The sequence below is a fragment of the Thunnus albacares genome, chromosome 2, assembly GCF_914725855.1.
Source record: "Thunnus albacares chromosome 2, fThuAlb1.1, whole genome shotgun sequence".
Taxonomy (NCBI): Eukaryota; Metazoa; Chordata; class Actinopteri; order Scombriformes; family Scombridae; genus Thunnus; species Thunnus albacares.
In genome coordinates this window covers 9,249,855-9,277,819 of record NC_058107.1, presented here as the reverse complement: position 1 = coordinate 9,277,819, position 27,965 = coordinate 9,249,855, and the positions used below count along the sequence as shown (strand labels likewise).

Here is a 27,965-nt window from a genome sequence, read left to right as displayed (position 1 = left end):
AGAGAGAGAGAGAGAGAGAGAGAGAGAGAGAGAGAGAGAGAGAGAGAGAGAGAGAGAGAGAGAGATTCTTTTGTACAGGCACTTTCATAGACAGCTCCACTGCTGTGAACAGGGGTCCTTGATGTGTGGCGGATGTTTTGTATCCGTTGTTGCTCCGCTGGCTGAGTTTCTCCGACAACTGTCAAACCACCGGTGTCTCATTGAAATGGTATTTGATGAAGTTTTGTTAAAGCTTCTTTTCTACTATAGTGACCTTATTTCCCAGGGTAAACGCCTCATCAGTGACATTACGGTAACTGCGTTGTTTGTAGCTGTTGTGGGTAGTTGTTAGCTTGTTGCTAGCCTTGTAACTAACATAATGGGACTGGCATTTAAATTGAAGTGCTCATATGTGTAATATGCAGTGTTAAAGTATCTTTTCTTAGCCCAACATTTTAGTTAATGCGTTGGCTTCTGAATTCTAATGAATTCAGTATTGTGCCGCCTTGATATTGTCCAGTTGAGGTTCATGGCATGATCAACACACCGAATTTCATTCAGAAATGTGCCCTCTTAATGTTAAAGCTGCCTTGCATATATCACAATCTCAAATACACTTTGCGAAAAATGATTCCTGTCCCATTTCGATTCACGGAAAGCCCCGTCTCATGTTTAACGTCATCAGTATAGCAGCAAGCACTATATCAAATATATTGTTATATTATTGTAAGATAACTATACATATATAAACTATAACATGATTTCAGCTTCACTGCTTGTGGATCAAATGTATGCCGTCACTACAGTACTTTTGTCTGCCAGTTACTAGAGCAACTTGAAACTGCCAGATTTTTGAATGGAGTTTGGTGTGATTGGATCATGAGATGACTCAGAGCTAGATGTGATGCAACCCTGTTTTGAAGGGAAGAAGTGTGTGGGAGAACTCAGAGCAGATCCAGAAATTCTTAAATGGATTTTTTAACATTAGATAAAGAAAGATAAATCATGACACCCCCCCTCAGAAAAACATTTAAGCTGTTTTTTTTTATCTTGAACTCCTGCCACTACAGTTACAGAAGAGGGCTATCACACTATGATTGTCAAAATATGTATTTTAATGCATATATAAATGCAGTTTAAAAAGTAATTAATATTATATATATTATATTAATATATATTATTATCTTTTCTATTCATTTATATTATAGTATCCATTATCTTAAAATAGCAATTAATAGGATTACACAGCCTCAGTGCAGGTGCACATTCTGAGTGTCTTTTAGTTGTGAATCATGGAATATCTGTTCTGTTTATATTCAGCTTCCAGTTTGTAAGAGCTTGTTAAATTTGGTAGGAGGGTTCTGGCTGTGAGCTGTTTGTCATGCACAAATAGTTAACACTCTGTCAAACTTTTCACCGTTCAGTACTCAGTCTGCATGCACTTGCTCATCACACCCCTGAAGATGACTGACAGTTGTGACACTGGGGGTTTTACTGTTTGACAAAGTGTCACATCTTCTTGTTATCCACTATCACATGAAGTCTTATTTGGATCATAGCACAATAAACATTTACTTGTTGTCATGTCTTTGCTGTATGGACAGAAAAATCCCCGTAGATCGGAAGGCCATCACACCCAAAATGACTGGTGTTGTATGATGACACTTGAGCTGTCGACCCTCTTCTGTCTCTTTATCCTCCAGTGTCCAGGTAAATGACCTTATGGAGGAAATGGGTGATAATGCAAACAGATAAGGTCCTTGGTACCTGTTGACCACAGTCAGGACCTCCTAAATCAGGACCCTCTGACACAGTGCTCCATCAGTGACTGGCTCAATGACACCCATAAGGCATTGAGCCCTTATCTGCAGTGGCCCCTGCTTAGCATTCACGCCATTCACGCGAACAATACCACCTTTTCCCGCTCATTGGATCTGTGACTGACAGTGGGTGTTGGTGCACTTGTGTCTGACTTCAGCCTCTATCTGACGCTGGGCTGTTTATCCAGTCCAGATACTCCACCAAGATACAATAAAGGGCGTGTGTCTTCCTTGCCACTTCCCATGTTGTTTATCTAACCAGACTTTTATAATGGACCTGGCTCTCCATTTGGCAGTAGTTGGGGGAGGGTCAGGGCAGAAAGGCTGACTAACGGTTGTAGAGCCAGCTCACCACCCAATGACCAGCCGGCGAGGTGGAAGTGCCCCCTTGGCGAGACGGTGAAAAGCATTGAAACAGCAGATAAGACCATTGCTTCTGAGAAACGGCAGAGTGACTAATAGCTGGGGTATGATTTAGCAGTAATGTACGGAGTAGGCATCTTCTTCTTAAACATTCTGAATATTAAGTTTACTGGGAACAGAAATGCTATTGGCTTGAAAGGTTATAACATTTGCTTTTCACTGGAAGGCCTATCTAGAATGCACACGTTCGAGCTATGTGTAATCTACTCTCAGGTTTTCATCACGCAGCTCAGATCTCATATTTGACAACGCTGATATCAGAGCAGGGGATCTTGGGATCCCATGCTTCCATACTGGCTCCTGTGAAGCTGGGGCATTATAAAGCTTCTATAATAAACCCCTGTGATCAGTATATCCTTCCCTCCCTGCTCTTATTTATGAATGGCAGAATTTGACAAGGGGGCAGCTCAGGTGGGTAGCTGCCGATCACATGATACCAGCGCTAGAGACCCAAGCGAGGAATGTGGACAGGACCCCCCCCCCCCCCCACCTCACCTCTACTCAAAAAAAGAAAAACTTTGATGCCCCATATCATAACTCTGTCCCCTCCTTCTTCAAGCCCTCATATGTGCAGCGATGCCGAGGAGGGGAATGGGTGCTGCAGTCGAAAGAGGTGGGAGGGGGGCACAGATAGTGGCTGCGTTTGATCTGAAGGTCGCCAGCCCCTTGCTGGTGTTGAGAGATCCTTGGCGGACGAGGCTGACTCTTATTTAATAACATGAAGGGGAAGCAGACCTTTCTCTCATAATTAGGCCTAATTACCCAGTAGGTGTGGACAGACGGCCCAAGAAGAGACAAACTGCCTTTATCCACGGACTTAGAGTCAGATTACCCAGAGCTGTCTTATCTGCTACAGGGCCAGCAGGAGCCTCAACCCTCCTCTTCTTGCCTCTTCCCACTGGCTCCCATATCCAGCTCAGGTATATTAATCAGTCAGTCTGATTTATTAGGCGCACAGGTTTAATTAGGCTCAGCCTGGTACCTCGTTCTGTAATTTCTGAGATATGGACATGTTTAATAAGAAGACCAGGTTGCACTGAGAAATTCACTGACCTATTGGGTCTTGTATTATCTATTGCTCAATCACTTTATGAAAGCTTCTCAGGTTCATTAAAACTGATGGACACAGACTATATTGGAGATCCAAAGAGAACAAGTTACATACATGTCCTTGAGGATCTTTTGACCAGAAGATCACATCTACCCCTATCTGCAGATTGACTAGTAAGGCACCTTTCCATTGTGTCCTGATGTAAAACATTGAAATTTGACAAGTGAGGAACCTGTTGTTTACTCTGCCCCCTCTTTTGGGTTTGAAAGAAACAATTTAAGGATCCTTTCAAATAGATTTGAGTGACATCCTGCCACTGTCCTGTTTGTTTACAGTATCTTTCTCTCCCTTCCTGTGCTGGCTGCATGTTTGTATTTGGGTTTGTGGGTGACTCACTAGCAGCCACCACAACAGAGCCATTGTTGGGGGGCAATTCAGCGACTGGAAATGCTGACGCCTAGCAAAACAGAAGAAGCAGTCCACCAGGGAAGTAGTGGAAGGGGAAAGTGGCCATTATCTTTTGAGCGTAGCTTTGGTTCAGCAGTCCCCAAGCCCAGCACAGTGACACCTCCATCACTGTCCCCTACCGTTGTCATTGATTGACAGCGAGCCATGATTGCCAGTGGAAAGTTTTAAAGCCCCTGGTCTTTAGACAATGAAGTCACGAACACAGCAGCCAGTTTGAGGCTGCTGTGTTCGTGACTCACAGCTACACAGAGGCCTGCTGCAAGAGGACAATAAGGGACGCTTAATCCACCTGTTATCAGGGTGAGCCTCCCCCTGTCACACACTCACACAGGCACAGGACTGTGGCTCAGGAATGCAGCCTTACTCACCCATTCACAGGAGGAGCAGCTTAACTGATAGACCCTCACAAAAACACTGTTGATGTTTTTTTTGCCATTTTCTTCATACCGCACAAAAACAAGTTTGTACAGTTGTTGGCCCAAAAGTTTCCTGCTGGTTCAGTACAAAAATACCCAATGAAAAATATCCTCAATAGTCATATCTTCTACAGAACAGCTGTATGCTTTGAACCATCCCAGAAATAAATATGAATGTTTTTTTTTTGGCCTTTATTTGTATTTTGAAAGAGGTTAGAGCTGTCTTTATTATAGTGAGAATGGAAAAAAATGATGTGTAAGTGTGCAGGTTTAGAGTGATGCTAAAGCTGAGTGTATGTTAGTGTCCTTAATTAGGCAGGCTGGTCAGGGGTCTCCATCTCTCCGCTTCACAGATTCACATGGACAATTTAACCACTAACCTCCTGCAATGAGCTGCTCCTGAATGCCTCGGGCTCCAGTTTCAGTCTCTGTTGATTGCAGGGAGCAAGGGTTATGATAAGTAAGAGTAGAGGAGGGGGCAATAGAGTGTATGGGGGTGAGGGGTGCGGGTGGGGGGGTGTTGAGGTTGTGCTCATTAACTCAGATGACCAACCATTTATACTGCCCTTATGACTGAGTCCTTATGATTAAACTACAGCCAGCTTCAGTGTAGTCTTGTGCTCTGATATTGGTCTTCTGAAAAGTACTGGTCTGTCAGTGTTATATCTGCTGATATGACTGATTTCTTCTTTATTACAGTGAGTGAAAATGTTTTTGTAGATGGCCAGGTAGAGAAATTGATTGAATGCGGTGCCAACAAATTTAAAGTAAAGCCTACAGGCATTTTATTTTGATTAGTAGCTTCATTGTTCAGTAATATTTTCGTGGGCTGTGCTTATAAAAGTTGTTGTCTATCCAATTTTTCTAATAACTTTGAGTAGGCGGGATGCGTCATCCTGTCTTAGGGAACTGTTTGTTTTTTTTTTTTTTTGTTTGGTTTATAAAAAAGATGAAAATGAAATGTGCTGATTATTATGATAAACAGTTTTTTGTGACCCTAAGCCTGATAAGCTGTTTAGAAATTTAATGGATTGGTGGATATTAGCTCATTCAATCCTTTCATTGAGAGTTACTCAGACGTGATACTGCTGCAATTTAATGTTGAGGCATCATTTCCTTGCAGCATACCTGCGGTCGGCTGCATTTCCTCAGCTGCCCGGCCTACAAACGACATAAAAGCTTTAGTTGTTAGCTCTGCCTCTGGGACAACGATTGTTGATCACAAGAGGAGTGAGAAGCCTGAATCTCTGTCTGTTTACTGTAATTAAGCTGTCAGAGGCTGTGATTTATGACGTATTGAGTAAGAGAGGTGTTATCACGTAGACTAGAGGGAGAGAGAGAGAGAGAGAGAGAGTCTGTGCGCCTAACAGCCACAGGGTTTGTAACTACTAACAATAGAGAAAATACAGACAGTGCATTAAACACGACTGTCTGCTGTTTGGAAGAGAAAGGCTTCAAGGCAAAATGGAGCTGCTCTCTGACAATCCCTGCTCAGTGTTTGGGCAAAAACAAAAAGGGAAGACTTGGTTTCTAAAGATTTAGTTTGCTAGGTGCATACTTAATTGTTCAACTAACCCATATTAACCTGATTACAATGGAACATGTTTCATTTCTGCTAAAATAGCACTGTCAGCCTCCCATTGACAGTTTTTGTTGGAGCTCAAACTGCATTTTGAATTCTTTAGATCAGTCACAAAATCAACTCATATCTTTTTTTCGCTCACTTTTTTTCGTCTGTTTCAGTGGACATCATGATGTGGGTTTGTTGCCTCCTTGCATGATCCAGGGATGTCTCGTCCTGCTCCATCCCCCATCTATACCCTGAGGGGGGCCGGTGGACCCCTCAACACCCTCCACTTTAGCTGCCATGGAGGGGACACACCCCTTCTCTTTTCTGGGTAAGTTATTCATCTCAGTACATTTTCATAGTTTGCTCCTTTTATTATAAGTATTTGTTAGTTTAAAGAGTCAGTACCCAGCGCTTGACAGCACAGTTATTGTTTGCTTTTTTGTAGGTGCAATGTGAGGTTGTATACTGTATGATTAACAGAAAAAAAACCTTTATAAACCAGACTTTTGGGTTTTGCAGGTCGGGGAAGGGTGCCATCCATATGTGGAACCTGAACAACAGGAGGACTGAGAAGATTTTAGAAGGTCACTCTGGTAGTTCAGTCATCTGGGTCAGCACACTGCAGTCGACAGATACCCTCATCAGGTCAGTATCGCAGTTTTCTCTTTGTTCTTTTGGGGGTTTAGCTTCCTACTGAGCACATACATGCATTGCTAAATATAAATACTGCTTCTTTTTTCTGTTATCGGAGCAGTCAGGGACGGGACATGCAGGTCAATCTGTGGGATCTGAGCGAAGGTCGCAGTGATGTTGTGGACTCCGTGTGGACCGGCAGTGTTGGATTCTGTCAGTGCTCCTTGTTGGAGATGAGACCTGGGACCTTCCTGCTTGCCTTTGCAGGACAACAGACAGAGGAGGTTAGACATCAGAAACCGAAACTGTCTGTATTTAGTATCTAGTGATAGACTAGTAACCTGTCCAGTTTGCCTCTCATGCAGTGCATGCTGGGAAAGGATGAGTGGGTACAGAAAGTCCAAAATATTCAGTTCATTATCGTATATGACAAAGAAATGCATCAAATCCTCACATTTGAGAAGCTAGGACCAGACAGTTCTTGGGAGTTTTGCTTAAAAAATGCCAGCAGCGGAACCTAAATGTTGCATCTAAAAATTCATGCATCAAGGACATCCCATAGATAATATATGTATGAATCACTTAATTTTCAAGCTATTTAGTGGTTTGTTGACCTTTTTATCATTTTTTAAATGGGCAAATGATTCAGGAATTTTCCAGTCAAAAGTGCACTTCTCTACACTTTAAGGCTGTTAATTTGGACGAACATCAACTGGCACATGTTGTTCTGGGTTCAGAAGGAGAAAACATCCTTCAGTTTAATGTCAGGTTGCAGGTGGGCCGGTTAATTGGTTAAACATTCTGACTTGAGTAAAACAAAAAAAAAAGGCAACCTGTATGAACCTGACCAGACTTGCAGTTGGCAGTTTGCTTGACTTTCATTCAACATTAACACATACTGTATTTGTGGCTTTTTGTCGACTATGATAGTAGAAAATCGGAAGACCCACAACATGACGGTCAAGAGTTGTTCTCTTACATCAAAGTCCTGTCATCGCTCCTGTTACTACTCTGCCTTTATCCTTTGCATACACCCATAAATGTGTGATGGCTTGGATTTAATCAATTGGCAAATGTAATATTTTTATTCAGTTGTCAGTTGAATGTGTCTTGAGTGAAGGTGACATGTGAGAATGCGGCTTTGCAGCAGGATCTGTCAAACGGCAATCTAAATGGCATCATTAACAAACCAACCTTTATGTCATGAGTCAGAGTGCACGTTGGAACTTAATACCAGACAGCCACCAGCTAAATGTCAGTTAATTTTGGCTGCGGCCAGTAACATGCCATCTAGTCAATGTGTTTATCTAAGGCATCTAATAGCTCTGTGACGGCCTAAGAAAGTTTAATTGTGCTTTTCAGAAGGTAACCAACCAGGATGTTCCTGCTTTGACTCATGGGTTGAACAGAGATTTCCCTGGTCTGATTAGATTGAGGACTGGAATGAAATCACTGCTCTGTCTGTCTCGCAGTTAATGCTCAACACCCACAGGCCTGTAGGGTTTTGTGTAGAGCCAGTGTCTGAGCGGCAAAGCAGGATGGGGTTAGAGCAGCCAGCGATTCAGCCATCTTTTATTGCCTCCAGATTCATGTTACTTGCTCCGCTGCGAAGGAGCCACACTTGAAAGGGACAGAACAGTCACCTGATCCAACCAAACGTGCCTCCGCTAACCCCAGTCCAGCAGGCCAGGCATCAGGGCGCCTGTGACTCCCAGCACCTCAATAATGCCATTGTCCCAACAGACACAGACAGACAGAAACACACACACACACACACACACACATACAAGGCAGGCCAAAACAGGAGGCCACAGCCGATTCTGTCATTTTGTCTCCCCGCCCCATTCCACAGACATAACTGGCCAAGGCAGATGCTTATCACGTATCCGTAAATAAAACGCTCACGCAAATAAATTCCCCAAGAAACAATACATATGCACTTGCCACAGAGTATGCATAAAAGGGTGATTTAGCACCATAAACAATATGCAGGTAGGTCAATATTTAGACACGTAACCAAGAAAACAGTGAATCAGTTCCCTTCTCAGCTATTTCAGGCGGCTTTACTGTTTATTGCTCACAGTGAGATTCCTGCCAGCAGATTGCTGCCATGGCAGAAACATTAATTAATAGTGTGGTTGTTTTATTTATGGGCAGTGTGATGCCACACAAGAACAGCGGATTACCTGAGGCACAGAGAAGTCCTTAAAGGCCCTCTTTGTCAGGCATGCAGAGGTAAACACTCAGGACAGATGTGGCCTAGCGCTAAAATACAGATCGCTCCCTTAAAGGGCTGTTTAATCTGAGGCCTAATGAGGATGAATATGTGGATCATCAGCACTCAGGAAGTCAAAGGAATGAGTTTTGGTAGTAATGTGGGTGGACACACACACACACACACACACATACAGGCACGCGCTTTATCACTGGCTTCATTAGGCTGTGTATTTTATCAGAATCAATGCCAATGTGTGCAGGAAAACACCATTCATGTCACAGGGTCGAGCTTTAGTGGGATTTATTATAGACAGTGTGGCGGCCGCTCTGCACTAATGGATGGTACTGTACTGCTGGTTGCAGGCACCCTGGTCCTGAACTACAGTGACAGATTCAGGTTGCAGCTTTGTTATTTGAATTCAGAAGACAAACAAATCATGACTTTGGCAGACAGCTTGTAGATGTATATACATACAACAGGGTCTCAGTGATGAAAACATACACTGTACATTAAAACAAAAACACATTAGGATATAATGGATAAATTCCTCAAAAATTAGAAAGTAAAAACATTTTATGTTAGTGTGCCACCTTAAAGGGGAACTCCACTGATTTTTTTTCACATCAGAGTGTGTTTATAGATGAGAAATCTGATAAATTGCTCAATTGCTAAATGAAAAAAGTTATGAGGAATAGAGGCTACCAGACCTCATCTCTGCTTGTGGCTAGCAGGTCAGGCTACATTAGCCCCTGCTAGCATAACACACCCGGATCTCCACCTCAACTGTCAGTGGTCAAGTTGCACTGTGGGTAATGTAGGCACCAGGTTTTGACAAGGAAGAAGAATGCATGGAATAAAAAAGACAATGTTGCTAGTTCTGATGCATTGATTTTGATCCTTTGAATAAAAAAAAAACAGAAGCACAATGCTAAATCAGTGGAGTACTCTTTTAAGGAAATAGTTCTCAACATTTTGAGAAATTTGCTTTTTCACTTTCTTGCCGAGAGTGAGATGAGAAGATTAATATTCCTCTCATATTTATGCTATACATGTGAAGCTACAGCTAGAAGCTGATTAGCATAAAGACTGGAAACAAGGGGACACAGCTAGCTTTGTCAGAAGGTAACAAAACCCACTTACCAGAACCTCTTAACGCACCCTAATTAATGCATTATATCTCCTTGTTTTACTCTGTAAAAAAACAGCGTGTAAAAAGAAAATGAACCAGGAACCCTCCAACGAAACAACATGCTAGTGGAAAGATCACAGTTAGATTTAGCCTTAGCATGAAACCACCTGAGAGTATGAGCATGACACAAATGACCTAAGCTGTGCAAAAAGGTTTAGTATGTTTACATCCAGAAATCATCAAGTATGATGTTAGCAAGCTGCACACTACATGGGACAACATTTCACTACTGAGATTAAAGTTTGAATTGACTTGTGTTCTCTGCAGATCAAGATTATTGAGCTGCCCAGTAAGACCCCAGTCTGCACCCTGGCACCAGATGCTAAGCTGGGGATGGTCATGTGTATCAAACTGTGGCAGGTAAGGACCAGGCAGTCCTCTGGAGTGTCATTCTTACGCATATTATTTCAGTATTTATATAACCCACATGTTCCTGTCTGACTACATGTCAAGTTCAACAAGTTCACCTTGCTATTATCAAGAGCAGCAGATACCTTCTTTTTCCTCCTACTTTTAATAGTACTTGTTCTATACTTACCTGCTTTATTCTAATTGGCCAGTAGCCCATATAATTAGATGCAAAAATAGAAAAGTCAACAAAAATGCACATGTGAGACGTGGCACATGATTTACAGCTCAACAGCTCGTCCCGGGCCATTTTTCCACGCGTTTCTTCTCAGCTGGCAGCGAGTCCCAACACTGTAATTAGAGCGTTTGGAAGGGCCGGGGGTTCACAGCCATATATCAGCCTGCAGCTGTACATCCAATCTGATCCGAGCAAAAAGTTTGCTTTCTGTTTTGTAAATGCTGTCGAAAGTTTTATTTCCCGCCCATTAACGAGAGCCTGTAATTATTGTCATGGTTAATTATTAACTCTTTGGGTTTTGGGCTTCGGGGGGGGGAGGGGAGTTTTTTAGGCTCATGCAAGACTGTGAATGGTTTGAATAAATTTTATGAGCAGTGCAGTTTACAGGCAACAGAAATCAAAGCATACATTATTCTTATTATCCTGTATTTCTGTTGTACTGTTTGGAATTACTTTAAAAAGCCTTGAAGGTGACAGTGTGTGATTTTATTACAGAGACATGTAGACTAGTTACAGAATCACGCTCTCTGTTTGTGTTTTTCTTTCTTTCCCTTTGATTTGAGTGTTACACCCACCTTTCATCATCTGATTTATGAACCAATGCTGGTTCAGCGTTGAGTGCCAGGAAACATAATGATCAATTATATCATTATAAATTATATAATACCATTGTAATACAGCACAGGCAGCTATCTGGCTTCAAAGCCAAAGGGCCCAGGCGATTCTAAATCATTTCAGGCTGATTCCTTTCAAGGCTGCGGCACGTTCATCTGTTACGCTGACTTGGGAAGAGACTAAAATCCCACTCTGTGTGTGTGTGTGTGTATTTGTGTTTGTGTGTAAACCTTTGGTAACTGACCTCCTCCATCTCTATCACACACACAGACGCAGGTTGGAAACTACCCGCATATTCTGTCTGTCAGTCAGTCATAAGAAAAAAAAGGTTCATCTTGTCTTTCACATCAAATGCTCATATGCTGCCCACTGTTTCTTTCACCTCACACGGCAGGAGGCCACAGCTGACACAGTCATCCTCTCTCTTCACCCTGTCTCTCTTTCTCTCTCTCTCTCTCTCTCTCTCTCTCTATCTCACCCACTCCAGGAAGAAGCCACTGACAATTATCTCCTCTCTGTCTTTTCTCTCTTCTGTCTCTCTCTTCTTCCCACCCATGAGACGAGAAGTGATTATCCTCCATTATTTCTAAGACAGACTCACCAACAGATTTATTGTCGGCCTTTAAGCCCCTCTCTGCTGGAGTTTATGGAAAAGATTAAATGCAGTGTTAAACTGCACTTTCTTCTCAAGTCAACTTCACTTCACCAAAATCCCACCCAGCCCTCAGTTCAAACCTTGTGCTCCATCTAGAAGCTGACTGAGCTTACTGTTTGATTTCTCTGAATCTGATTGGCTGTGAAGCGGCGAACAATACAGCAAAGTGGAGCAAGAAAGTGCCTCCACATGTGGGTTTGACTTGATGTACGGAGACGCAGGGCTCGGCCAGGGGGACAGTGGTGATGTATGATGTGCAAGGCTTTTAATGTGAACAGAGGCTGGCGGGGAAAAGGAAATGTTCCTATACAGATATCCATCACTCTCAGCTCATCACCTTGCTGCCTCGTGGCCATGACATCATGGTGGACCGGGATACAAACCGGAGGAAACGATTGGTTCCTTATGTTGAGGCAGTGCCTGCCTGGGGCCTGTGGCGGCCACATCAGCAAACAAGCTGTTGGTCTTTTGGTTGTTGATGATTGTGGATGGAATTACCACAGAAGGAAATGATATACAAATGTTTGCTGAATATACAATATTTCAGGTTGTTCAATTTTGATTTCTTTATTTGCATGCAAAACATGACACATAAGTAATAACTTAAGTAATTAACTTAAGTCCCTTCCTTGAGATAGTAAGACGGTGTTCAGTAAACGAGATTTAAGCTACATTTCTGATGGATTTGAATGATCGTGTCTTCAGAAAAGTTGTAACACCTTCAGAGAGTCGGCAAGGAAAAACACATGACATTGTCTTTCCATGTATATTAAGCCTATGCATGCCCTACTGACAAATTCCATAGCCATCACTCTTAAAAAAAATTTTATGAATATGAAAATGTATATGAAGTTTAAATACTGGAAGGTTTGACTCAATTCTCTTGTAATGCTGAGACAGATGCTTGAAAATTACATTTTCCATTTAATGAAGAATATCAGGTCATGCATATTGGAAAAAGTGACTTGTGTAAAATGTAATAAAATGTTGCACTCAGTTTAGCTTAATTGAAGGGTTTCCAATGTACAACTAGCGCAGAAGCATATACAACATATAGAAAGTCTATATATTGTTTGAAAGATTTGTTGTTTGTTGATTGGATCAGAATGAATGAAAATGAGAAACAGGAAAAAACTGTTTTATATGAACTACAAAACGGCAGGAAAAAGAGCTGGAACAATGAGTCAATTAATGGATAAGTTGATGGACATAAAATTAGTGCTTTATGGTCAAGTCATGTTTCAAGGAAAATTGACAAACATCACCCACTACCAGCTTCTCACTTGTAAAGATTTTTTAGCTTGTGTTAAGTGAAGTGAATGTCTTCTGGTTTTAGATTATTTGTCAGACAAAATGAGCAAATGGAAGATGTAAACTTGGGCTTTGGGAAATTGTGATGGACAATTTTATTTTTATTAAATCAAAAGACTATAAAAACAAATTTGTTATAAAAACAAATCATTATTTGCTGCATTACCAGGGTAACTGAGTACGGAGATGAACTGTGTGTGTGCAGTTGGTTTATCATGAGTGGGAACCTCAGAGGAATGAAAGGCAATTTAGATCTAATGGTTCAGCAATTATTTTTGTGTTGTTATCTATTTATTCAGGAGCTAAAGCTTGTTGTAATGCCTCCATAGGCTGCATGCCACAGCAGGGGGATTTTAAACCTCTCCCCCATTATTTGATTGTTTTAGAAGAAAAAAAGAGAAGAGGAATAAAACAAACAAGATAAGAAAGTGAACAAAGTGTGAAATCCCACAGAGTTGAGGCTGTATTGATTATCTAATTGGACCTTTGTAGTTGGAAAGACGGGACATTGCTTCCTCCCATAAGTCTAAAAATAGAGCTTTTAACCTTTAGGCCTGAAATAGTTGAATTGTCAATAACAATAATTCACATCAGAATGAACAGGTTGGATACCAACTACTGTGGTTGCCCGAGTTCCATCACTCTCTCCAGTGGTCCAACCAGCGTCTATCCATCTGTCTCTCCAGCTGTTCTGTGGTGATGAATCTCCCCCCAAAGCCCCAGCCCCACTCCAGCAGAGAGCCCTCTTGTAGAAAGGCCTGTGGAGGATATAATGAATTAGGTGTCTACCCAGGGTTCCCCGACCTCCGACCCGTGACATCATCAATCAAGGAGGTCCTACACTTAAGTGAAACGGTGGGCCCCAAGTCTGGAACGCTTAGCCCGGGCCCTGCCGGCAAGCAGGGGCCACTGATTTTCACTTGTTTTTATTTGTTTTCATAATGCCTCAGTGTTCGTCCTCGCTGATGTGTTTGGAAGGAATACACGTCTCCGTCTATAATTTGTTTAAAGCTGGAAGAAGCGAAATATATAGCGTTAAGTGAGAAGAGGACTTGAAGATGGATGTAAAAATGGCAGTCCTGGCCCCCTCGCACATATGGAAAAAATTTCTCTCCCTCCTTGCTTCTGCAGGGCACAGTGCTGTTGCTGGGGGCCTGGTGGTGCTTTAAAGCAAAGGTACAAGTCTGTGTTGTGGAGGATTCATGGTTTCTCTGAAATGATTTGTGTTGTTCTACAGGCCAATTTAAAGGCTTTTAAGCTCATAAAAGTTTAAATCATTGTCCAGGCAGAGGTGGATGTGAAGGGTGTGTTCTAGGTAGCAAGAAATGGGTTCTTTCATACACTTAAACAGAAGAAATGTGGGATTTTGGGAAAGCAGGGTGATGGTGAAATCCCTCCCTCCTTCTCTTTATCCATTCCGCCTCCTTCCCTTCCCTTCCTCGCCCTCCCCCCCCCCCCCCCCCCTCCGCCCAGCGGTGCAAAGATATATGAAGCCCCCTGTTTTTATCAGCTCACCTTTATGTTCTCTTTCACTGAAGTGATTTACAAGCTTGCTGTATATCTCCACACAACCTATGTGCCCGTCTGATCATACACCCTCCTGTAGAGGAAGCCAGCCAGCACAGAGAGGTTATCTATGACTGCCAACAACAGGCAGGCACTGCTTTATCATTCTTTCAAAATGCTAACTGATTATTTTTCTCTTTTTATAGGCATATAATCACATTTGTACTCAGTATGTATGCAGGTTGCTTTGTATATGTTTAACAGAGGTAGTGTGGTTTAGGTTTTGTGTCGGATGCCTATCTGTACACCTGGTTTCATTTCATTTCATGTGATTTGAAAGATTTACTCTGATTGATTCACCAGTTGTAAACATTGCGGCTGGATCTGTAATGTCCTGGGGTGAAATGGGGATGAACGAAGCAAGGCTGTTGTGTATTTTTACATTTTTATTTTTGGTTTACTTAAACTAATGATTGTTTTCACTATCATCATCGTCATCATCATCATCATCATTTATCTGTTGATTATTTGCTTGATTAATTGATTAGTTGTTTAGTCTATAAAATGTCAGAAAATGGTGAAAAATGTTGATCACTGTTTTCCAAAAGCTCAAATGTCAACAACTCTAAGATATTCAGTTTACTATCATAGAAGACTAAAGAAAACAGATAATATCCATTTGTATTATATTATTATAGATATAGGTTTTTTTAATGAGAAAAAAAACTATAACTGATTAGAAAATAGTTGGTGATTAATTTTCTGTCGATTGACTAATACATTAATCAACACAGTATATTGTTTTTATTTTTTACTCTATAATCTTTTTATAGAGTCCCTGTGGGAAAATTTGGACATTGCAGCAGCAATAGTGAAGATAAAATACCGTTTAAGAAAATGCACCACATGTGTAAAAGTATTAAGGAAACTTCAACATTTAAGTAGAAAACAAGCAATATTGCTAGGAAGGTAAAATGATAGAAGCAGAACACACTAATGCAAAGAGAATGTTTAATAAAATAGCCACAGAAAAAAAAATACCAAAACAATATATATGAAAAGGAATTGAAAATTACAGTATTAAAAAAAAAAACTTCACAAAATGTGACTAATAAATTTGGGTATTAAGTAATTCAGATAAACCAAGGCTTAAGAAGAATAATAGTTCTTGCAGTCTTTTACTTCACTATATTTATGGGTGCCGGCAGTGAGGCCTGTGGCTCAGTAATATAGATGAGGAGTAAAGTGAGGAGTGGTGTAATGGAGTGCTGGAAAGAGAGAGCAGCAGGCTGACGAATGGAGCCCACAGCGTCTCTCTGAGTGTCAGCGGGAGCTTCCAGCATGATAACCTCTGCTCCGCTCAGCTTGGCGGCGGTTTCTGTGGTTTTCACTATGCAGCTCTGTTACCTCACGCTACACTTGGTGTCCTCTCTTCCCGTCTCTCTCTTTCTCTTATCGTCCTCCCTCACTTCCAGCCAGACTCCGGGCCCGGACCTCTCCTGTTGGCTGGATACGAGGACGGTTCCCTCTTGCTGTGGGACGTAACCCAGAGGTCCAAGCTGAGTGAAGCCAAAGCCCACCCCGAGCCCGTCATGTGCATGACCTTTGACACGGAGCGTCTGAGGGGCATATCCGGATCCTCTGAGAAGAAACTCTCCCCGTGGATGCTGGACGGACAGAACAACCTGCAGGTCAGCAGAGGACAGGCTTAGAGGCTAGTAGTGTTGTCTAGTCAACCACACTGTCATGTGACCAAAATAGTTTTGTAAGTAAAAACTGTTTTACCTGAAGTACAGTTAATAATTAATTTTAATTTATGAGTTTGTCAGTTAAGGTTTACGTATGCAAATTAGGAGACTGCTGCTTATTTTGTCTGAGGCCTCAAAGGCGACATGTTCAGTTAATGTTACACAGTTTATAGCGATTCTAATGTGCATGTGGCCTATTGAAATCTCCCTTTTTAAGGTCCTGAGCATCCGACCTGCTAACTAATTGTTGCGTCAGCTAGCTAAATGGTATAAAATATTTTAAAACAGTAACGGTGGAAATGGAAGAAGAGGGGTGTTGCCTTTCTCCAGGTTCTCTTAGAAAACATCAGGGGCCAAAGAGGAAGAGGCTCAGCGGGGCTTCAGGGCCATAAATCAGCTGCTGGTTACACAGCGTTGGCAGGGCCAGGGGGCCAAGGGCCGGGCTGGGGCTGTCACTCCAGACTACAACCACCCACAAACACACTGACACATAGTCGCAAATTAAGTATAGATAATATGTTCAAAACACTGTCCCATATAGTCCTGAATAAAAATATAATACACAGATATTTCAATTTTTGAAAACTTGAAAATTAATTTATGCGGCACTTAGTTGTTAAGAAAAGTAAACTAATAAAACTTTTTTTTTTTCGTTGCTGGGGATACTTTCCTTGAAAACACAGTACATACAGCTACTCACACACACATATTTACCTGAGAGTGGTCCAGACTATACACTAAAGAATGTGTGGCATCTTCTGCCACACCAAAAGAGATCACATCAGCTTTGTGCTCATAATTCATTTTACATAACAACCAACGCTTCAGAGACTTAACGCCTCATTAGAAGCTATATTTTCTCTTGATTTCATGAGCAAAAGGGAATGCCTCCATTTTTCAGCCAACCCCCATGAATAAGAGCCGAGGGGAACCTGAGGCTGATATAGTACACTCCTGCACAGTGAATGGGTATTATTCTTTCCAGGGCTTTTTATAAATGAATGCTTGAATTAGAAATATTTGCAAACCATCAATTTTTTTTTTCACCCTTAAAATGCGGCTATAAAAACACTACAAAGGATTTGATTCAATATACCAAAAGCAGAAGGAGAGTGGTTATTTGGTTTATTTTGCTCAAGCAACAAAATATTGATTCAGCATGTAATCCAGGATGAAGATGACAGGAAAAAAGCACAAGGAGAGGGAAAGGATCCAACAGGGGCTTTTAAATTATCCTGAAGTGCAGCTCAGTGTGACGTCCAGACAGCTATCCTCAGTTCTTCCCACAAAAGTATTTTTGTGTGGCAGCAGTAAGGGGGCCGGCAGGGAGGGGGGGACCTGCCGGGTGGCGGACCTGGGCCCTGGGTCCTGACGGACGACCCGTGAGAGGTAATAAAAATATCAAAACCTTGGAGGCCCCTTAACCAAACAAAAAACACATCTGCAGTAAAGGGAACAGTAGTTCACAGTGGGAGGCTGCAATAAAGGCTGAGGAGGCTATAAGTGCCACAGCATCCCACTTCCCACAAATTACTCCTCCAACACCGGACAGTGTACTGGAACTCGCTTGGAAGGCAGATAGATGTTGCTTTTTGCGAAAAGGAGGGGAAACTGAATGTGACACAACACAGTGCAGTTATGATTTAGTGAAGCTGAAGGGTTGTGAAGTGAGCTTATCAAGGCCAGCAGATAAAGACAGATAGCCCCAGGAATGGAACTTAATGTATTACACATGGCTCCCAGAGGCCTTTATCTGCTGTTTGACCTGGTCGGCCTGATATCTTTTCATAGTAATGAGGCATCATCTTCAGCTTTTTTTCTCCTTTCCTTCTAGCGTGTGTTTTTGGGAATGTGTCGGGGTGAGGCTATGAGGGCGTGGGCGTTGGGCTTTACAAGGTGTTAAGCTAGATGGACACATATTCAGGCGGCCACTCAAATGTATTGACAAGTGCAGTGATGGGTTCCTCCAGGAGAAAGAAAAAGACAGAGGTCGCGCACCGGAGAAAGAGAAAGCAGGTACAGACAGAGGAAGATTAGCAGCGTAAATCAAGCATGGCTGACAGCGAGCTATTCCTGAGACTGATGACAGTTCTCTACAGGTGGAACTCCTGATCCTCATTTTCATTTGAATGTAAAAATATTCCCACTGCCTCCGCAGTAGTCACCTACAAGGTGTCTTCTGTGAAACTGGAATTCTTGCACTCGTCAGCCAATCCTTATCTGACATGAACAAGAAGCTAGGTCACATAAGGCCCAACCTCAGTCTGCTGTTAGTACTGTATGTATGAGCTGGCTGTCATAAAAAATATAGCTCTTTCTACTGAGCACCCACCCTCCTCCTATTTTTTCTGAATGGGTCTGCTCACCTGTTTGACACATCCATCTCCTGTCAGCCAGAGCCAAGCTCTGGCAGGCAAGGTGACAAAAGGCTGTAATCTCCCCGCTGCCGAGTGTGATTCAGGGACAGGGTGTGTCAGAAATACCTGCTAAAAGCCTCCCAGCCGCTAGGCTCGAGTGAGTGAGCGATGATGGGACGTTTCAGTAGAACGGCGTGAACGCCAAGATTGGTGCCAAGTCTGAGGGAAAGACGGGGAGAAAAGTGGAGCAAGGCTTGAGTGAGATCTGCCAAGTGGACGCTCCTTTTGAACGTCTCCTCCGTCGGTGAGGTGCTACAAAAGAGGATCCTGAAGTGTGAGTTTGTGTTGTATCTGTCGTAGCCCACAGAAAGTCTTGTGGGCCCAGCTGCTGAGCAGAGCTGGTAGCCTCCTGACAGCTGAGAAAGCTGGCCTTCAAACAGCTAGCCTGCTGTCTGTGTGTCTGCATGCTGTAACACAGGCCAGGAAGGAGTGTTCAAACAAAAAGAAAAGAATGATGAAGCCCAAAGACAGATTCTGTCTATTTTGAGATAGTAAGGAAGCAAAAGGAAGAAAAATGGGGCGTCAAATAAAATGAGCCAAGACTCCCCGGTTAGAGCTAATGGATTTCATTACAGATTGGGACCTGGTTAATGGCAGTTCTTGAAGTCTGCAACATTTACTTGGTATTCATTCAACAGTGGTGTGGCGCTGCAGCAAAAACAACATCACTGCTGCTGGAAAACATAGAATTAAAATGAAAGTAATTTAGATTTTTTTCCTTGTTTGGAAGAGAGCTACCCCAACATGGAGACATCATGTTTTTATCATTATACTTTATGCAAACAACTGGACTTTTTTGTGCTGCAGAGTTGACCAACGCATGAGCAGATACTGTATATGACTAAAATAATATTGCCATCAGGCTGAAACATTTCTTTTCTTGATTGATGAAATTAGTTGATCAATTGATTAATCATTTAGTCTTTAAATTTACACATGAAGATTACTTTATCTGTCATGAGGACTAATACTTAATCTTTGTGGTTCTGAAGTCTGACAAAAAACTCTGATGATGTCATTGAGACTTCAAACTTTAAACAGAAAGCATGCAAGTTTGAAAGACATGGGTGTTACCCAGACACAGAGGTTCTACTGAAAGACACTACTGAGTTGCATTATGGGAACTGTAGGATCTTGTGTTTATGGAGCTTGACCTATACCACGGACTAAAGGTCAGGATATTTTGGCCTCTGCTGCAACGTGCGTGTGGTTTCTGAGTCCCATGTTTTAATGAAAGTGCAATGCTAAATCGCTAGAGTGGCCCTTTATAATTTCAGGAAACTGTGTAAAATGTAGATCGCAATTTCCTAGAGTCAAAGGTGACGTCTTCAAAAGATATTTAATTCACAGTGAAAACAAGAAAATCTTCCAATTTACAAAGCTGCCACCATCAAATGTTTTGCTTTTTTGCTTGATAAATGACTTTAATCAATTATTAAAATTGTTGGCAATTAATTTTCTGTCTATCCACCTATCAGTGTAGTGCAGAACAACCCTGTAGCCAACTTTTCATTCTCTCTGCTTTCTCAGACTGTAGAAAGTAAAAACAATTAACCAGCCAGTCCTGCTGAATGACCACTACTACATCATTAACCAGTTACTGCTTACAATTGACCCTTTAATGAAACAAATGCCTTTTCCTGACACAAACTATGGGAAGCAAAACAAACAAAAACAGACACTTAAACCCATCATTATCAGGCCTCTAATGCAAACCAGATGGAGAGAGGTAGGGGCATACCAACTTCTTGAGGTAATAACAAAGCGCCAAACAATCTTTCACCCCCCAGGTTTCTTTGTATCTGGCTTGTTTGGTCGAAGCAGCCACACATTGTTTCATACTGTTAGTACCAATGACGATAGCTTGATTAAGAAAAAAAAAAAAAAAAAAAATCACATCACTGCCTGTTCTGAACTTCTCTTCTTTGCTCTGTTTTGATCAATGACATTCCTCTCTGCTCTCTCTCTCCCTTGCATTCCACTTTATCCACTTGGGCTGTGAGTACCTGGCTTATATCTTCCACATGCAGCTTGTGGATGGTTCCAGCCCGGAACAGGAGCACGCAGATAAATTCTCCAACGTCTCCTCCTATCCAGGACCATTAGTCTCCCCAGACACAACTTATGAAGTCAATTTTACGCTGTCCAGTTTGATTTCAGCTCCCATATCCAGATGTTTGTGTCCCATCTAGCGATCCAGCTGAGATCCCTAGCTAGCAGGAAGAGCACGTTCGCTCCCCAGGAATGCCCACCACAGCAGGCCTTTCAGATAGTGATCTTTGCTGCCATTCATTATAATATGTCAGAATGTTGCCCCTTTAAAGAGATTAATACAGTCCTTGGGACACTGTAGATCACAGGGAGAGCGAGCTGTGGCTAATCTTTAGCAGGCAGACGTTACAACAGTGTATTTATCGGGTCTCTTCTCCTGCTGACCAGACCTTTCAGTGCAAATGTAATTCATCAGAGGTGCTTAAAGCAACAACGCCTCTGCAAACAAGCATTTCACTGAGATGGTCTGTCTCTTACTTGCAAGCTGTGACAAAGGTAACTCAAGCCCCGTCGTGCTTCCAGAACAGGCCTCTCTAACTCCAAACCAAATAGTGGGATGCAGAGAGATTTGCTCACGGCCCTCGTGCAGTAATGTTTTAGGGCCGATGATTGAGTCTCAGGAGTCTACGGCCAGGTTCAACATGCATCCACCCTCACACTTGGACCTCTGTCATCAGATCAGCTGATAATCACTCCCTGTCGCTGTTTGTGTTGGCTGCAGTTTCCTAGACGGCAGTGATTAATTGATTTATTGACCCAATTAGTTCTGTCTCTTATTTGCACGGACAATAGGCTCATTTGATTTTAGTAAGATAGCTTTTTGACAATTACCACAAAGAATCTGCTGCTTTACTACCTTGGCCCTTGCACGATTACATTTGGAAGTGCGTTTGCAGGTGTCTCAGGTTGCATGTTTCCTAAATGATTTTAACCTGCTAAGATCCTCTTCCTCTCTGTGGTTTTACAGCTCCAGGACTGTGTGACGCTTGTCAACCCCGGGGTTTCCCAGCTATGCATCAGGGGTGATGGTAAGCTGTTGGCATCAGCAGGCTGGGACCACCGAGTACGAGTATTCGGCTGGAAGAAGCTGCGACCGCTGGCAGTTCTGCAGTACCACACTGACATGGTGCTAAGCGTGGCCTTCTCTGACCACAAGGACCCCAGACAAAGACTGCTGGCTGCTGGATCCAAGGACCAGCGGATCAGCCTGTGGTCAATATACAATGAGGGTGCTGACACGGGCTGAGCCTGTGAACTCTGGGAGAATCTATGGACTTTTAAATGATACTTTACTTTTTTAACTCTCATCTGTACTGATGTTGGGTTGACTAACTAATGTCAGTAGCAATGGTTTGATCTCTGGACATATAGAATGCATATATTATATTTAGCTATATTTGTTTCTCAATATTAAACTCTTGCAGTGATAAAATGCTATGTTGAAGGGTGGCAGAAGCAATGACTTTTTGAAATAACTTAATTTATAAACCAGAGTAGGGGAGTGACAGATATTTTTTACATAGCAGTCTAAAAGATAAAACCAATAAATAAATAAATAAATTTGACTAATTTGACTCAACACATCCAATGTGTTTCAAAAATGTTTTCCAGAAGAGTAGCAGTTTTTGTGCTTTTTTATTTTGGAGATTTTCCATATCTGTTGAAGTTCAGAATTAGTCACATTTCCCTAGCAGTACTTTTTATACAGTCATCAGTCATACTGTTGTTGGTTTTAACAGGTAAAAACCAGACCATGTATTCTGACAAATAAATTAATTTGCTAGAGCAGCTAGATATTGACAAAGACACATCTTAACATTTTTTTGGAATAGCAGCAGTTAAAAAATGTACAACATTGATTCTATTTCAGATTTACAAAAAGATTATGTGTCCATTAATAAATTGTGAATCAGTTATTACATGGGCCTGGTTTCCACCCTCTGACCACCTGTCTCGTCTTTGCTGTTAAGACCTAGAGACATACAGTGGTGAAATATAGGAAAAACATTTATGTGACAATTACACTGGCCCTGGTTCATCTTTTACATTCATAAAAATGGTAGCATTTAACCTCAGCTCGACATCTCATGCAACTTCAAGATCTAGCAACCAGGTGAACAATCTTCCTACACTTATTAGGTAATAAAAAACCCTAAATCATGACATGTCCACCTAAAAACCCTAACTTGCTACAGGATTCATATGGACATAGAAAAAGAAGCTGATGAAATGTGCAGCTCAACATAATTGCTCTTGACAAGGATCGGTGTGTGAAACCCTAAATTTGTTCTATTTAAATCTGTGTAGATATGAACAAATGTTACAATAGTAACTTCATAAGTAACCAACATTTCTGGACTTATCCCACTACAACTTATTTAACAAATCCAAATGTTGTTTCTTAAAGGACGTCTACAGTTAATATCTGAAATATGAAAGTCATAATTTACTAGATAATAACTGCAAAGCCCTGTGAGCTCTGTGAATTTTTGTGTGTCTGGCCTCGTGGAACAGACAGACAGACGCAGTATAACTTATTGTTAGGACCACAGTTTGCTGAAGCCAGATCCAGCTATGTGACTGTGTTGACTTATCTGATGGGAGATTTGCTCCAGTGGACTTGAATTTGAGGAATACGACGCACCTGAGCAGTTATGTAATCCCATGTTGTTGTTCTAGCACGTCTTAGCTTAACACAGGCCCTCCAACCTGACCTGAGCTAAAATAGATATATTTTAATGTCTTCAGTAAGAGAAATAGTCAATATTTCCATATTGAAAGAAAATTATTTCCAACTTCTACATTAACATCAAATATAATACTAAATACAGATGTCTTTTTATGGAAATGACATTTGTCACGAAGAAGGGTCTTGTTGTGAGAGTCCCAGAGAAAATAGAGAGGTGTTGTTTTTCTGTCCACTGTCTCTAATAATATCTCTGTGAGTCAATGAGCAGCATGGGAGCTCATGTGTTACAACACCATGCCGAGAGGCCGGGGGCCAGGGCTTCAAACGCTAGACGTTCTGCTTCATAAAGGCTTTGTCTCCTGGGATGACCCCAAGTTGAGAAGCTCATCATGCTGTACAGGAAAGGCCTGAGAAATCAAAGAGCCAGACTCGCATAATGGCCACGAATCATTAGTGAACAGAGGAAAGACAAGGTCATTTGCTAGACAAGCTGCCTTACCATGATGCTACTGTCATGGAAAAAAAAGTGTCCAACTGCAAATTTTTTTTGCATGAATCCAAAGTTTTGCGTTCAGTGAGTTGTGTTGAAAACTGATATAATTTAAAAAAAAATACATTAAATAAGAATTTTTTTGCTCACTTTTTTTTTTCCAGGTGCCTGCTTTTAATGATATGTTTTCCTCGTTCCCCGCAGAGCTCTATCTATACCTTTTGTCCCTGACCCCTCTGGTGACATCTTGCATTCATAATAGCTTCCTAACTCCTGTTGGCTTTGAACAAACACCAGAGGTGGTGTGGGCCAGCTTCCGTCCATTCTCTGATAAATCAAATGCCATGTCCATTGGTGCAGATGTCTGCTGAATGGAGCAGACAGCAACTCACTGGTCTTAGCAGTGGCTGGTAGAGCTCGTAAATCACTTCATAATGGATCATTTAGGAAGTCAATAAATGGACAGGGAGCTGGCTGCACAATAGGCCCTGTGCTTCACTTATCACCTAACGTGTGTCTTCTTCGGCTTTGAAGGTCGGAGGTCAGCCTGGCTTTGGGATAGGACATAATCCGTTGGGTTGTGTTAGTGTGCAAGTGTGTCTGAGCCTTCATTCATGGATTATATTACTAGTTAAGACATCACACTGAGCCTGATTATTTAGAAAACATAAATGGTGAAAAAGAATAATGATTATAAGAAAATAATCCCTTTCTCTAAAAGCCAAGGCCTCATGGTTAAATCGGTTTTATTTATTTTTTCAAAATGTGAATTAATATGATTGTATCAAGGCTCTTGCTCCGTGGTGGTGATGTGTTTTTTATGTTCCGCATCAAATGTCCATCAGCAACCTCACGCACATCATAAACTGTAGCACCTTTTCTATTACTTGAGGGGCCTGGAGGGGGGGGGGTAAAATGTGAAACACGTGTTCAGATGTTTAGGTGGAGGACTCTGGCTGGTTTACCTGGCTTGTTTTTAATAACTGTCCCCAGATACATCAGGCAGGCGCGGCTCGGCAGCAGAAATGTACACAGACGTGAAGCAAACCCATCGAAACCCTGATGGGCCTGTCACAACAGATGTTCCAGATGCAGCTGAGTGTCAAATGATGCCTCAAGTCGCATTATCATCCATCGTATATCTCCTCATACTTCACTGGCAAGTCCTTGGCACCCCGTCTCCTGGAGCTTGAGACATCTGGGCACATGAACTGTTCTGCAGTGCAACTTGGCTTAAGCAGGTTGCTCTTTTCCTCTGTGAGAAATTAATATGTCCATAAATTATGTTCATGAAATGTTGAAAGCCTATTTAGGTGCGTGTGTACAAATGAAATGTGGAAGATATTTTGTAATACAGGCACCATACTGACTATATTGCTTTATATTGAGGTGTAATTCATTATACTTCCTCCAGTAGGCGCAATTTCCTTGATTTGCCGCTACAGAAAAAGAATTCATTGTTTATTTTATTACATTTGCATGGATTTAAAAAATGCTTGTCATCTTGGCCAATTAAACTCTATTTTTATGGCTTAATGCAGAGGATATATGCTGCTTAAGACTAATAATACAGAAATGTATACTCTTAGAGACTTTCTTTCAGGTCCCCTCAAGTGTTAGGGCAGGATTACAAAATTAGCAGGCTATGGCTTCAATGTCAAGACAAGCACTGCATCCCCATTTATTTAGATTTTTTTCTGAGAATACAACATATGAAGAATATATTTAATTGATGGATATTGTGTGGTGCAGAAATAGTAAAATAATGCAGGTGGAGAAAACAAACATGTAGGCTTTTTATTTCTCTTTTTTGTCTAACTCAAACGGTCCTAGCTTAAAATAACTTGTACAATAATTCAGGTTTCTGTGCTTTGCTAGTAGACCACTTGCAGTGAATTCTCAGAGGTTCTTGGACCCTGGAAGAACAGCCTTAAGCATTTAAACTTAGTTTAACTTTTTATCAAATACATTTCTTTACCTGAGTGGCCGTCTTGGTGGAAACTGTGGTGCCTATGATAACTAGCCTATTAGTAAGGAAAAACTGTCTTATTTAAATGACTATTTTCTGGAAATATGACACTTTTCAATGGTATGCACTGACATAGTTCCTTACCTTGGTTATAACTAAATACTAAATGGACTGTGCATGCGCAGTCTCATTTCTCCTTTTATGTTGTGAAACCCATAATTAGCCCAGAGGTCTGACCCTTCTTCCCCCTCTTGTTACCCTCGCCCAACCCCCCACGAGGCCCGGCGGCGCGGGTACCGTCCCGTGGTTCCTCTCGCTCTCTTCGGCACCTGCAGGCCGCCGTCGGGTCACCACAGGCGGCTTCTCATCTCTAGACGGCCGCTTCCTGACCAGACTTCACAGGAACACTAAATACTACACTGAACAGGTTGTCTGGAGTTTTGAGTGCACGAGCACTAAAGTTTTGAAAATATTTTTTTAAAAATAATTTGTTTAGCCTGTATGCTATGCTTAATAAGTCGACGTGATAAAGCGATAACAGGCTACAGCATAGCCTAGCTTATTAGATAAAGGAAATAGCAAACGACTAAATAATAGGCCACTCTGTAGAATCTCTATGATTAGAAAGTCACATTATAAATACCTCTGAATTTTAAATACATTTTAAGACGCAAAAAAGAAGCTTATAGTGTTTAAAGTCACACTGAAGTAACACTTTATTGTGAAACTGTTATCAGCAGGGGCGTAATTAGTTCATTTGTGGGCCCAAGGCAAACTCTGTCTGCTTTACTTTTTTAACCCTATTTAAATGTTGGTACTGGCAGTGGTAGAAGAAATACTCAAAACGTTTTTCTCAAGTAAAACTATTAATACTGCACGGTAAAAATACTGTAGCCTAATAGTGAAAGTCCTGCATTCAAATTTTCACTTAAAAGTGAGGAGTGAAAGAGACGTTATTATCAGCACAATGTACTTACATTTACTTAACTTGTGTTCAAGGTGAAGCTTTTAATTCTTATATAATGCTGGGTAATTTAATCAATAGTAATGCATCATATTTGTTATATTTTTTGAATTAAATCTGAATCCGCAACATAACCAGTAACATTTATCTGTCAGGTAAATGTAGTGGTGCAATGTTTTCCTCTGAAGTATACAGTTACATTTTTTAAAAAGTGATCCTTTTGTAATTGATTTCGGGTTAGAATGGTAATATAATTCAATATTTTTCATATATAAACATCATAATACATCTATAGCTGTTTGGTGCCCTTTGGTCCCTGGCAGTTGCCTACCTTGCCTAATGTTAAAGCCTGCGCCTTGTTATCGACTTACATTAACTTTTTTGTTTCATTAGGCTAGTAGCATTGTCAGTACATTCTTTACTTCTTTAGGACAATTACTTTTAAATTAAATGTTATCATGTTTACTGTCCACAATGATCTCCTAATAAAGAATATTTTAAAGAAAATAACGACAAAGCTTGAGCTGCTTGCAAGAGTCTCACTGCCCAAACAAACCAAAAAATTATACAACCAATTAGTCAGCGTTTAAATGAGTGGAAACATTATTTAACCTTTGACACCTTTACAAGCCATTAAACAGTCAGAGGTCAGGCGCCCTCAGGCATCCTCTTCCCCTGCTCCCCGCTCAATGGCAGCTGTGTTCAAGGAGAAAAAATACATTATTGAAATGAATCATTAGGTTACGTTTCCCTTTGTATCGTGACAGGCACAAATCCCGAAGCAGAGGTTTTTTTTTTTCCAACGAGATTAACCTTGACAACAAAGCATTCCTAGGACTTCAAATAGGGGATGGAAATGACTGCATAGATAGGAGGGAGTGACTTATTCTTAAAATATCACCTGACTGTCCCATTAAAAATGAGCAATGATATCCTTTTTGGGACAAAGGAAATGTGATTGCTGTTTTCTGTTTTCCAGTGTGTGTGTGACATGGCACGGTGTTCTTCTTTTTAGGGGGAAGTTAGTTATCGAAAACAAGAAGTTCAGTATTTAGATTAATTTAATAAAGGTTTTACCAAATAATTTACATAGTAGTATGAATGATCATGAATGCTTTAATAATTTAACTTTAAAGTCATTTTTATTTCCTTTAAAATGGAGAAGCTTTAAGTCTAACGCTGCACTAATACAGTTT

At 41.3% G+C, this 27,965-nt stretch overlaps 1 protein-coding gene and 1 long non-coding RNA gene across 3 annotated transcripts; one reads left to right on the top strand and one right to left on the bottom strand.

Moving 5' to 3' along the window:
* Positions 1–95: 95 nt before the first annotated feature.
* gnb1l (guanine nucleotide binding protein (G protein), beta polypeptide 1-like) lies at positions 96–22,576 on the top strand. 2 transcript variants are annotated; one of them, XM_044364792.1, is made up of 7 exons: positions 96–208; positions 5,901–6,055; positions 6,247–6,372; positions 6,482–6,644; positions 10,035–10,127; positions 15,916–16,131; positions 21,625–22,576. In XM_044364792.1, the coding sequence occupies exons 2-7, from the start codon at positions 5,946–5,948 to the stop codon at positions 21,901–21,903; spliced, it is 987 nt and encodes a 328-aa protein (XP_044220727.1). In that variant the 5' UTR covers positions 96–208; positions 5,901–5,945; the 3' UTR covers positions 21,904–22,576. The 2 variants fall into 2 exon arrangements, with proteins under 2 accessions (XP_044220727.1, XP_044220728.1); XM_044364793.1 differs by having other exon boundaries at positions 96–266.
* A 561-nt stretch (positions 22,577–23,137) lies between these two features.
* LOC122991555 lies at positions 23,138–26,228 on the bottom strand. Its single transcript, XR_006405881.1, has 2 exons — positions 25,815–26,228; positions 23,138–25,091 (listed from the first exon to the last, which is right to left on the bottom strand). It is a non-coding gene; the product is annotated as an uncharacterized LOC122991555 (long non-coding RNA).
* Positions 26,229–27,965: the final 1,737 nt, after the last annotated feature.